The 13,122-nt window shown below is 41.4% G+C and overlaps 2 protein-coding genes across 3 annotated transcripts in view; both read right to left on the bottom strand.

Moving 5' to 3' along the window:
- Positions 1 to 782: 782 nt before the first annotated feature.
- On the bottom strand, positions 783 to 3,380 carry LOC108681469. The gene is made up of 2 exons (XM_018170504.2): positions 3,036 to 3,380; positions 783 to 2,476 (listed from the first exon to the last, which is right to left on the bottom strand). The coding sequence occupies exons 1-2, from the start codon at positions 3,053 to 3,055 to the stop codon at positions 1,225 to 1,227; spliced, it is 1,272 nt and encodes a 423-aa protein (XP_018025993.2). The 5' UTR covers positions 3,056 to 3,380; the 3' UTR covers positions 783 to 1,224.
- Positions 3,381 to 5,491: 2,111 nt separating this feature from the next.
- Positions 5,492 to 13,122, bottom strand: part of LOC108681487 (E3 ubiquitin-protein ligase CBL-B-A) — a 33,687-nt gene continuing 26,056 nt past the window's right edge. For both annotated transcript variants that reach the window (XM_047882096.1, XM_018170523.2), the window contains 5 exons: positions 12,495 to 12,638; positions 11,964 to 12,160; positions 10,004 to 11,800; positions 9,696 to 9,795; positions 5,492 to 9,295 (listed from right to left, as the gene is read on the bottom strand). In XM_047882096.1, the coding sequence (XP_047738052.1) occupies positions 9,082 to 9,295; positions 9,696 to 9,795; positions 10,004 to 11,800; positions 11,964 to 12,160; positions 12,495 to 12,638 (2,452 nt within the window). In that variant the 3' untranslated portion in view covers positions 5,492 to 9,081. The remainder of the gene's footprint in view (positions 9,296 to 9,695; positions 9,796 to 10,003; positions 11,801 to 11,963; positions 12,161 to 12,494; positions 12,639 to 13,122) is intronic.

Genomic DNA, 13,122 nt, shown 5'->3' with positions numbered 1-13,122 from the left:
TTTCGTAATCAATTTGAAAAAATATAAAGACAGTTTTTATTGAACAAGTGCCATTAAATTTTATTTGTAATTTTTTAGCAGTTTTCGCCTCAGCTTGTTGTTGGGAGGAAGCGTGCAACAATTAATAGATTTCCGAGTAGCCTATCGCCATAAATCTAACATAAGCTCTCAGGCCCAACGGTCATCCTTGTGGTTGTCCTGTGGCTTTCAGTCCACCCAACGTGGAAACCTGAAAAGAAGAAGAGCATAAATCAATTTCCCGGCATAAGAGTTGTTCTAGTTCTGTATGCGTTAAGTTCTGATGACTTCATTGATTGCCATCCCATGGGAGCAGACTCGGATTGCCAGCTGGCCGGAAAACAAGCTAGTCGTTCCTTCGTCACGTGCGTGTGGAGGGTTCAAGATTCAACTGTCGGAGCATTACAATAACACGTAAAAGTATTGACTGATTTTGACCTAATGACCTGAACTATAATAAATTTATTATGTTTCAGAGCACTTTTATCAATTGACAAGAATACCGATTGCGAAAGTGTTTCCCCAACAATCCTTTGTAACCGTAAAAACTTGAGTCGTATGCGTAATCTTCAACTAATAAATTTATTGTTGGTGGGGCTCTGTGAACCACCAACTAGCCTTCATGATCGTATAGGTTTATTCACTAATGCACGATCCTTAAAACACTTTATTGCACCACACTTTCAAACAAACAAATAATCAACGTGTTGTAACATTATAACAATGATAATCGCATGCTTCATACATAAATAAAGCATGCTTCATGGCATGCTTTACTCTGAAGTTGCTTCTCGGATTCAAGCTTTGAATCTTGACATTTGAGATTCAGTTTCGACATTTGAGGCTTTCCTAAAAGTACCAAATAGAAGTAGATAAATAACTGATAGTAAACAAACATTTACATTCAAACCCTAAATATTCACAAATCTACTCCGCATCAAATCCATTCACATATATATTTACATATTGCCATCCTCACGCAGCACATACCTCAGCTCCGGATTTCCGCGGCACAATAATCCTATCACCTCATCTTTCCGCACTTAGGTTTCAGCAAACTCTAAACTAAAGTGACAATTCAAAATTCCGGACTCTAAATAACTTGTACAATTAATATTCCTTTAGTAAATAACAACGGTTTCTATCCCTTACATTGTGACTGGTGGAAGCTGGCGACCCCTTCGAGAAAGCGGAAAATTCCTCAAATTAATTACAACAATATTGGTCGTCATTCTTGCCTCTGACGTTACCACAAATAAAATTAAGAATCATTTTGGCAGATCTCAAGTTGGCCCAAGATCCCATATGGTGCTCGTCCCAGCAGTTCCAGTCTTCTGGAGAATTGAACCTATAACCAGCACTACCAAGTTCAGAGCATTCTATGATCTCCATGATGGCCAAAACTTCTCTGGTGTCCCATATTATCACATTGGAATTACGAAAAAAATACCATACAATATCGTGCATAAAGTCTAGTTGGGCATTCTTTGTTCCTCCAATTACTGAATGTTTGGTTTTCACAGGCTCGGGCATCAGCCACAGCACTATGGACTTCTCTGAAATTTTAGTGAAACAATCTTTAAATAACTGGACAGCGTGAAACGAATCTGCGAATGCCAATAGATTGCCCTTAAAATTTGCAGGCCAGGTTCCGTAACTGACCAGCAAGATGTCTGGAAGATCTTTTAACATTGCAGAATCGGAGCACCAGGACCTCAGAGTCTCTGAGGCCAGCTGGAACTCGTCCAAATATGGAGCCCAAACAAGGGACGATTGGACGGTAGCAAATGATATGTTCCAGTCATTCCTAATTCTAATCGAGTAAAGTTCCCTCAATTTTTTCCCGTTGATGAAATCCTTATCAATTGATAGCTCGATCGATTTGAAAAAATACTTCATTAAATAGCGTGCTCGCGAGTCACCCATGAACACAATTTTTAATGATTCACCAGTCTTGTTTTTTATATTTTCCAGACAGCTTCTGATATCACTGGGAGAATATTTGTGCTCTGAGCACCGAGTGAATGGTAACTGAGCATCAGGGTGTGTGATTTCTGCCGTACGTGACGTTTTATTGGTGCCCATCTCTACCCTGAAATTTTGCGGCCGGTATCGACTGAGAGTTTTCAGGGCATCCACGTAACTTTCGCCTTTAGGGTTTTTTCTTATGCCTGCCATCGAACGCAGAGCTGATCGCCATATGTGATCTTTCGGCTTCATCATTTCAACTTCTTCAAGACCGCAGGCTCCAATGGTGAAGAGAGACCGGCATTGACACGAAGAAGCAGCATCTCTGAGTTGCCATAGACGTTTTGTGTTTCTTTCATGCAAGCTATCATCGGTCAAACTGCGGCTCAGCAAACTTTTCGATTTGTCAGGTCGTGTACGATTTCCTGTGATGACCAGAAGGGCACACCCACTGATGAGGAAGGCGACCATTACTCTAGCGACAGCATCCCTGAATTGGGAGAGAGAATTGTGGATAGTTCAAATAATTAAGACTTTTATTAAAAATATTTATGAATTTCGAATTCCGTTGTACAATGGACGTTATGTTTATTTAATAGCATTCATTATTCAAAAATCCTCTTACAATAAATGATTGCGAGCCACACTTTTCTGCGTATTACGTATAATACTGATTGCTATTCGAAGCAACGGGAAAATCAAGAACAGAAAATTTGGTGAGTCGAGTGATTTTTTGACAAAATCTTTAAATAATTACATAGTGCCTTCAGGTGCGCTTGAGAAGTGAAGTCGGGTCATCCTGACCCATTTGTTAACTAAAATGTGAATATGAAAAATATGACACATTGTCGTGGAATTTTTTCAGGTTTCTACACTAATGAATCAAAATCCATAAATTAAATTTCTTCGAAATGCCAATCGCGATGCATAATATTATATCTGTTGCCATAGCTCATTACATTAACTCTTTAAATTAAAGCTCATTTTGGAGCGCTTATTTAATTCTGAGGTCTAGTGAACATGAATCATTTCATACCTGCCTCACTTACCTTGGCATGATGAGAGTCATTTTAAACTAAGGTTCTTGAGGGGGTCAACTCTGTTCAAACTTTTCTTTCGATAACGACATTGATAGGGATTTTTTAATCGCAGTTTGAGCCTTCCTCTGTTATACATTCTTAGAAACATGTCAAGTATCTTCCATTATTTCTACCCTGAATCTCACCAGTTCTCACTCAAATTCTACCTACATAAATTGGAAACTTGAAAAAATTATATATTCGGGGTATTTTATTCGCTAGCGAGCTTAAAGGAATATTTGTCAGATGAAATTTTCCTACAGATTTCATTACGTGAAATTACGTAAAGTGAAAGCTATTTATGAAGAAAAACCAGCTGTTGAGACTATTAGTAAGATTCCAAACAAGTTTCTCTTAAAATGCTAGATAAGAAATAAGTTTTCTTTGCTTGTCATGAATCATGAAGTTTCTCAAGTCATGGGAACCACGACTCAATCCTTCTATGAAGGAACCACAGTGTGAACTGATTTATGACCAGGATAGTGCAGCGAAATATTCGTATTGTTTCCTAAGTCAGTTTCCTTCAAAACTAATGAGCGAACTTCAAGACCTTCAATTATGAGCAGTAGTTTGCAAAGTAACATCTTCAGGTATGCACCAGAACGAGGAAAGTAAAAGAACTCGAAAACCGTTCCTGTGATTTGATGCGGCTGTCAGCATAAGACTCTGAGACACTGGCCGCCTGGTTCTAATAAAGGTATAGCTGACGCGTCATCCATGAAATACTCGAGATCACAATATCACACAGTAATCGTCACTAATATTGTTGATAGTCATCGCAATTTTTTCCAATTAAAAACTTTACTCCAGTGAATGGAGGAAAGTCTCAAATGACCATTGAACTGAAGCTGTCGAAAAAGAAGTCGTCTTAACATTTCTGATGACAAAGCTGAACAGGTTAGACAGCAACAGAAACGATGCCACTCGTTCGAGAGAGTGGTCGCACGCACTGTCCTTCGTCCGCAATTAATGAATCCACATTTAATAATTATATTGGGGAAATTATGCTTACGTGGCAAACTAGGTGCACAGACGAGGCGCACTTTGATACATCAGGATCTCTGAGTTGTGTGGCTCAGGAAGAACGCCCCCAAGGCAGCGTGGAACTCCTTAGGCCTTTCGACAGAAAAGTGAAATCCCAGTTGAGAGGCTGAGAATGCGCAACGTCCTTACATCGTATGGAGGTTTATGAAGTTATTTCAAAAAGTATTTTCAGCTTCAGTTTCAATACATCCATTTTTTGGGTCTAACATTCTATGTATAGTTCATTATTAATTTCAATTCACTATTTCGGTTCAATCCAGATAATGATTAGTCTGTTCGAATTAGAAAGAAAAAATATGAATAAAATTGTTTTATTAATTTCAACGAATAATTTGATAGCTAAAAATTCATTTCTTTTTCTACTCTGTCGAAAATAGTATAGTTTAAATGTTTTAATAGTCTGAACTAAAACTAGCCTTAAAACTATAATATTCGTGCCCCCCTAAATTTCAGTACTCCTTTACATATTAACTACATAAATTGCCTGGCACCAATCTGGTGATTTTGTAAGATTGAGGGCTTGCGGTTTCGGGATTCCCTTCAAAAGGATCCGAACTTCAAGTCACTCGGCTAACAAATTATCAAGCTTCAGTATTCTCCAGCACCTCACCCTGTGATAAACTCCTGTGCGGCTGTCGATTGTTATCAATTTACCCCAAGACACTATGACATCGTCGCATGTGGATGAGAGTCATGAGGTGCTAATTTCTACACCTCCTCATGATCTCAGCCCCTGTTGGGCCACTCATCTGCTTCAGCCGATTGCACCAGCTTCAGCCTTTCATGAAACGTAAGTCCTCGGTGCCGCTGAGTCGTACGGGTGTGTGCCAGACAGTTTATGAGACTGACATAGCTAATATCTGCCCTCTGACCTCAAATTAGAATAAAGGTGTTGCCTCAACTCAATTTATGTTGCCTCAACTCAATTATTCTGTAATCGATATTTAATTTCAATAAATAATAAATTAGTATTTAATACATCCGGATAACTAAATTTTGAGGAACTGCAGGTTGACGAAGGTATGTAGCCACGAGAAAAATACTTGAGTTGCGCAGAAGGCTTCTTGTGGCCGTCAAACTAATCACCAAAAAGACGATGGTCTTGAACAAAGAAAAATTCGTGTTCGACTACAAGGACAAAGGGGTCCGTGTAGAGGCAAAACTGAACGTACATTTGATTAAATAGTTATAGTACTCGTGTCCACGGAACGTATTGTGAGGGTTAAACTGAAGGACCAATGTTCTGATGGTAAAGCTGAGAGAACCTAAATTTGTGAAATTTATATACTGCTCTAAAATTTTTTATTTTATTCTATTTCATGGTTTCAAAATGTAGCACTCTGTACATACATCTCAATGTAGCAAGGAAACAAATGTTTTATTTGGCATAAGAAAATTTATTCTTGATTTGGCACAATTTACACACGAGGGTTTCCCATACTTGTTAAGTTGTAATATTGCAATGGAAATGCACTAACAGACATGGTGACACAGAAGCTTTAACGTAAGAAACGATTACAAACGATGTTTGTAATCGGCTATTTGCGACTCCAGAATTGGGAGAAGAATGAAGCAAACAGTTGATCCTCTTATTGAAATGACTTATTAAAATGAAAATCATTAGCAGATGGCAATTAAATTTGAGAGTTCATAGCGACAGAAGAAAATGATCCTCTAACAATGTGCACATTACTGAAACGTTTGCGTAACAAAACAATTGCTGACCGTTGCAACTTCTGAAAGAATTTCCTCTTTCATGAATACGGAGCAAAAAATGCAAACCTTAATACTTTATGACTGACGAGAAAAAAAATCATATCATGTATTTGTAAACACTTCATCCTGGCAGAGAAGACCACACCGACACTACAGCAGAGCAGCACGAGGCCCTCAAACCAACACCATTAATAGGATAATTCAGTAAATTATTAATACGATGAACCAATAGCGACAGAACTTCACGAGATAAATTACCATCATTAACCACACTAGTTTCAATGGAATGCTGAGTAGCAAGATGCAGAAATTAAGCCTATTTTACATAGTCAAACCTATATCGCCGAAACAGAATAAAAATTTTCAAATATCAATTATGAAACCGACCATGTAAGGTGATTTGATCATCCGTTTAATTGCAACATACGATAAATATTCTCTAATGAAATAGTTTGGACAGACAATGACAGTTGCTTAAGTTTGCTTGCATATTCCACCCTCTGCAACATACAAAACAACGGGGCTCCTCAAAGACGACCCTGCAGTTGAATTGGAATTCTCAGTTATGGCACTTGAGCTTTTTCCTACTCCAGTATTTTACGTAAGCAACAAATCAAAACATATTGAACAAAAAAATATTTGAAAAAGAGCATGAGAAAAATGCACCAACAAAGGGACCAATGTCGATGACCAAAAGCACAAGAAAATTCTAGCAAAATCCCTCGCAATGGAACACGAGATAGGAAGCAAAGAGCGCGCAAAAGCTGTATGGGCATCAATCATCTGGAGCGGTTGAGGCGGTCACTTGAGTGTGTCGAACAGTAGAGGTTCAGTACAGTTTATTTTATCGAGCGTTCCTAGTATGTCGAAGCTTGCGTACAAAAGGCAGAAATGTGACGATATTCAGAGCCCCAACATACGAGTCTTTCATGGCCAGACACCGTGACATTCCTCAAACACAAATTTTCGCACCAGGAACCCATTTGTTTCATCTCAACAAGGAAGCTGGACTTTAGTACAACTTCCGAAGGAGATTATGAGCAAAATTAGGGCTCAAATTACAGAAAGAAGCGTTTTTATTTTGTTTCGGTCACTTGTCTGTCGCTTGCGGAGGCTTAAAAAGAGCGGCGTGGTTGCTGCCAAATAGTAAACCAGACAAAACCCGACAAGAACAGCCACGACGTCAACAACAACAACAACAGTTAAAGACTAAGTTCAACGTAGAGCACACGTACGTAAAAAACATACTGCATTCTGGTTCATTGTTGTTCTCTCATTCACAGCACTGCCAATAATTCTTGAACTTCCAACCTGACACTCGTTCTTGTAAACATGATCACTCATTTCACAGACAAGCTTAAATTTTATAGATCATAAACATGATAATACCACCGTCCAGGTCACGTTTGATGAATAATGTACAAAAAAACATGTTAGCAATCACTTGGATAAAATTCAGAATTAGAGGATAAGTTGACCGAATAATTGAAAACTCAACTTCGTTTAAACATTCACATCAACTAATACAATAAAAAATACTTCATCCACGCATCCGAGTACATCCTAAGCTCACAGCTGTACACCATCTCCGAATATTATATTCAATGTGCAGGCAAACGAGGGCGATGACCCGAACAGGACTGCCACAGCGAAATAGATGGCAAGTTTTAAGCAGCGTTAGAAAAATAGTACATTAATTGCGGTATGTCCAGGCAGGAGCATTTCAGACGTAGCAACTATTTTATTTCATTATCAAAAACGAAGATGCACTAAACGTGCTTTTAACAGTCTAGTTTTGGTACGACGTTGTCAATATTATTAGTAATGCTTTAAAAATGCAATAAGCAGCTTCATCAATGAAGCTTAACAAGAAGAGTTATTTATGACACATAGCAAAATAGAGACTGATTATTTAGAGAATTATTATTCTCAACGACTCCCCGACTAACAAACTACAGATCATTGCGATCCACCACGCAATTGTTTGGCAACTAGTCTTACGTGCGAGCTATCGTCACTTCACTATCATCTCTCGGCAGACTAGAAATCCACAGAATGTCATCCAAAATGTCTTCAATCAGAGAATTGTTGTCTTCTGATTGAAATGTCTTCAATGAGAATTTTTTCTTCTGATTGATGTCTTCTTCAATCAGAGAATTGTTTATGCCAACAATACCATTGAATGTACTCAGAATTGTCCCGGTAATGGCGGAGCCAGCGCTGTGCTTCAGGTCCCAAAGAAATTCTGGCTCTGTTTACACGCGTATTCAACAAATGCAATGCACTTTTGTTACTACCGCATAAGAAAATTTCTAAAATCTAAGCTTTTATCGACTCTCGTTTAGGATTTTTTTTTTCGGATTCCAATACTATTTATTTATATTTCGAAACAAAGTGCAATGACGAAATCTTAAGCAAAGCCTAAACGTATCTGTCAACAAGAACAAACCAGAATCAACGCTTGTTATACAAATATTAAGTAAAAAATGTCTCAAATTTATACAATTATTCTGTACAGGCTTTGTTAAAAATAAGACTAAACAAGCGATTACAACGCTATACAAAAGAAACAAAATGCATTGAAAAATGTTCAACTTTTTGATCAACAAATCTGGTAAAGATACAGAGTACATAACAAAATCACGCCGGGAGTCGAAGTGAAGCAACCGAATAAATCGGCTATTACATTTTAGAGAACAAATGTTCTGTCCAAACCAGTAACAATGTGCTGATGGGAAACGTGAATGAAATTCAAGTGTGGTTACATGTCAAGGCTTTTCCTAAATTTCGAAGTAGAAATATTGGTAATCTTTTCTAGTGTATCGGAAGTGAGCCAGTAACTAAAATTTATTGCGTTCGTTTTTCGAATCATTAAAAATTTTCAGGTTTAGCAACACATGTTTAACTTTTCCCTAAATTTTCGAAACCATGAAAATCACACGAATTGGGCAACAAGCATCCACTGATAAACTTGCATGGGCTGAAGTAGAAGCTAAATTTGGTAATGAATAATTCAAGTACTGGCAGTAACACTCATCATTCTAAACTAAAGCTGTTTTTATTGGAATTGTTTTCGTACAATAAGGAAATTCAAAATCTAACATTTTAGTATATGAAGGCAGAATAACTTATGCCACTGTCGTCAGCCAACTAACCTGCATCCCAGCTAGGTCAAGCCAAACACCTCCCGTTCCCTTGTATCTGGTCGAGATTAATGCTAACAACGTTAAAGGACATGCATAGAGCTGAAGCTTCATTAAGATTTCTTGGAAGCGAACTCTGTGAGGATATTGCGTGCCATATTGACGTTATTATGGGTGATGAGGAGCGCTCTGATGACGGCGTCCTGAGGGAAGCCCTCGTGCGTGAGCACCGCCATCTGCTCCACGGGCAGGTTCTCGTACGCCGCCTTCGTCGTCACGTGGTCGTCATCACTGCACGTCAGGGGCACGACGCTCTGCACGGTCAGGCTGGAGGCACACGAGGCAACAAGTCAGCGAAATGAGCGACCATGTCAGTGGAAAAAAAAAACAAGATTGTCAGGGAAATAAATGGACTACTGCCCTGAAAAATTCGCTGTAAATTTTAGAGCTAGCATTGGCATTATAAATAGATGCATCTTCATGTGGGACATGGGAATTTTGAAAAAGAGAGTACTATTCAATATACAGTTGATTGCTCATTAGTCCCGAGACAAATAATTGAAGCAGCAATACGAAGTTAATCGATTATACGACTTCTAGGCAGTCTCGCGCTCGACATCAATGAGAATTATTTTCCGTCTAATAACACGCCTTTTGCAGCGTCAACTAGAAGAAGTATTCTAACGATTAGGTATAAATTATATATTGAGGTGGAGGCTGCACGCACGATTTGTCTGTGGGCTGAGCGAGGCTGGCGCTAAGGCCTGGAGACACTGGGGAGGAGGGGAATGAAGGCACCTCCAGCTCTCCAGAAAACTTCCGGCTTCCTGCTCACACGCAGATATTATCACTTGACACTAATACCGGACCTATTCATCAACTTTTTATGAATACATTCGTAATCATAAAAAAAACAGTTAGGTAAATATTATCAACAAATTCGATAACTAGGGTAAGACGAGTACGTGAAAAGTTACAACAGAAATCAATTGTATACATTCATCAACAGATACTATCACGGAGGGGTTGACGCACCTGGGACAAAGACTGTGTTCTCGTAGTGAGGCTCTTCACTAATGTCCGCCAGATCCAGACCATGGCTGGAGCGCCGTTTGACTTCTCCTGGAACAGTGAGGCTGCCAGAGCTACTCGACGACGAACACGACGATATGGACGAGGGAGATGACGGGGAGGGCGAGGTCGTTGCAGGGGCGGGAGGGAGCAGACTCGTCGTGATCGTGCGTGGTCGAGTTTGGTTTGGTTTCACACCTCCAGCCTGAAGGGGAGCTTGGTGATGTGGAGACAGTGAGTAATGATGCGGAGAAGTTTGAGGCTCCGTCCTGCTGGTAGGTGTCAGCAGCAGCGTAGGTGGAGTGTTAGGCAAGGACGGAGGGTTGCGGGGTGACAACAAATGAGACGACGTTGATATGGTCAGTGTTGGAGGCACAGTTGGAGGTAACAATAATTTTGGCACTTGACCGATTCCGGCAGTACTGGAGGACGCAGACCGTGAGGAAGCTTGGTCCCATCTTACCGACGTGCTGTCCCCTCGCTGCAGTTGCTGGTGCTGCAGTAGCCGCTGCTCGAGTTCTGCGGCCAAGAGGCCTCCAGATGACCCATCACTTGATCTGTGGTACGGCATCTGCTGGCCGAGAGAGCCTGCTTTAGATCCACTGGGCTGAGCGTGGGGATTCTCCAATGAGAATTTCCTCTGCTGAGGGATGTGCTCGAGGGAATGTAGACGCTGGGAGGGCATGAGCTCGTGGGAATGTTTTCGCTGCTGCAGGGATGGCGGACGCGCTGGCAAAGGACTGCCTGGAGTCGATGATGCAGCAGAATGGATTGGGACAGGGATCAACAAGGATACTTGTCCTTGAATCATCTCCTCGACTGGATCGTGTGAATGCACAAGCGACGCTTGATCCGCCTTCGCTTCAAAAGATGAAGTTAGCCCAGATTTTGTCTCCTCCGAAGAGTTGCGAGAAAGTCTGGGCGTTGGAGGCGCAAAGCCTGGCGGGCAGAGCGGGTCCCGACGAGAAGGACGCTCTTGGCTCTCAGGTCCTGTTCTCAGCGGGGTGGGCAGAGGCTCTCCAGCGTCCTGCAGCCGTTCGTAGTGATTAGATTCAACATCATCTTCGTCTTCCATATCCTGGGTGGCGACAGCGCCGAGAAGGCTCTGATTTTCTTGTCTGATATCTTCCAGCTGCTGGTCCACGGAAGTGGCACTGCAGACCCGAGCTTGTTGCCGTTCTGACGTCGACGCAGGCGATTCCTCGCTACCTTCAGCGGGCAAAGCAGCGTGGTCAGCAACAGGCTGATCAGAGTCGCCGGCATCGTCGTCGCTATCGTCATCCGGCGACAGTGTAGTGTACGTAATGGTGGTGGAGCTGTTTTGTCCGAGTGTGCTCGATGACGCGGCTCTTGAGAGGTTGAAGATGATGGTTGAGCCGCTACTCAGCGATGAACTCGAGCAGTGAGTGGAGGAACACGAGGGATTCGGGGAGGGAGGAACAGGACTTGGTGATAGGAATCCCAGCGATGATTGAACGGGGCCTGGGGTGAGTCGCGGGCAAAACTGGGTTGAGGGCTGCGGAGGAGACAAAGTTATGAGCTGAGCCGATGGAGATGAAGGAGTCGACAGTGTGAAGGGAGGAAGAGATTGGAGAAGAGAAGGAGACGGCGACGGAGCCTGAGGGGGCGTGGAGGAGCAAGAGGAGGAGAGAGAAGGGTTGGAGCCTGAGGACTTAATTTTGGAGGTCCTCGGGACGACGTGAGGGACCGAGAGAGGGCGGTGACGGAATGGAGACCTCCGACCTCCAGGCTCGAGCTCACCTGCAAAATCAACGAAAATAAAAACAATTCGGACTTAACTGATTCCAAAAATGTTCAAAATGGTACAGTCACCAAACGACATTATATATGCACGCCTGTAAATTAAATCGAAATCTCTCAACAATACGAGGCTATAAAAAAATGTGAACTCAACGGCTATTACCTCCGCTGTCGTTGACGTCAGGGCTGTCGCTGCTGGCAGCTACAGGGCTGCTGCCTGCCAGCATGAGCACAGCTGCAGTGACAGCTGCTGCAGCTGTGACAGGCGACGACGCCCTCACGTCTGGCAGCAGCGGCGGCACCGCAGCTGCAGCAGACGCAGCTGCCAGACTTCGTGCAGATGCGCCAGATGCCAGACCGCTGTACAGGTGTCAAGTGACGCTATTCAGCAATACAAGGAGCAGCTATCACTACACAATCTATACTACGTTACAATTTAGCAAAAAAACATCACCAGCCGGTAGAGCTTCTGCACCTCTTCCACATCATAACTTTACTTCATATAATTACTAATCTTGGAGTTAGTAAGTTAGTAGAATTAGTCTACAAATTTAATTATATTTGCATTTAATAAAATGAATAAACCATCTATCTCTTTCGGTTCATGCATAATGCAGTTATAACGGGAAAGAATAAACTGCTTTTAAAAATTGCGACGCAGTTTGCTGTTGTTTACAGTGCATAGCATGCTCACCTGTAAGCACTGCCACCACTGTAAACACTGCTACTATTTTCTCCGTAGTCCATGCTGACATCACTGCCACCACTGTAAACACTGCCTCCACTGCCACCACTGTAGCCGCTGCCACCACTACCTCCACTGCCACCAGTGCTGTATCTGTGTAATGACGTCCCATGTTAATTAACGTCTTAAAATTGCACTTGACAAATAACTTGAGCGTGAATTTTGTTATTGATAGGCTTCTATTTAAACGGTGCACTTGTACTTTGAAATTGATCATAAAATCTGTTGTTAGCGGCTCCGTTTTAACAGTGCATTTCACGATCACGTTGCTTGTAATTTTTGCTGTTGGTAGGACGATTACAGACGATTTTTTTACATAAACTCCCAAATGGCCGTAACATTAATCAAGTATTATAGTCACGTACAAAGAGGCAACGAACTCGTAGGACGATTGAGTGATAGGAAATCTGCTGATAACTTTTTGGAAAGAAATTTCACGAGTTCATGTTCGTATATTGCACTGAAGATCAGTATATTCCAGCAGTAAATTAATGTGTGGCATTCAACAACACGTCATTTTATCAGTAAATTGATTGCATGACATCAAACATTACAATGCTCTACTAAACTGACGGCT

The sequence above is a fragment of the Hyalella azteca genome, unplaced genomic scaffold (genome assembly GCF_000764305.2).
Source record: "Hyalella azteca isolate HAZT.00-mixed unplaced genomic scaffold, Hazt_2.0.2 contig9625, whole genome shotgun sequence".
NCBI classification, from domain to species: Eukaryota; Metazoa; Arthropoda; class Malacostraca; order Amphipoda; family Hyalellidae; genus Hyalella; species Hyalella azteca.
The sequence above is the reverse complement of the archived record's forward strand: the minus strand, read 5'-3'. Positions and strand labels throughout refer to the sequence as shown.

Bases quoted from the DNA above. Each gene is read 5' to 3' on its own strand.
- LOC108681469 (XM_018170504.2), bottom strand. From the start codon at position 3,055: ATGACTCTCATCATGCCAAG. The intron at 2,477-3,035 runs GTAAGTGAGGCA...CTCCCAATTCAG, and splicing joins ATGACTCTCATCATGCCAAG to GGATGCTGTCGCTAGAGTAA.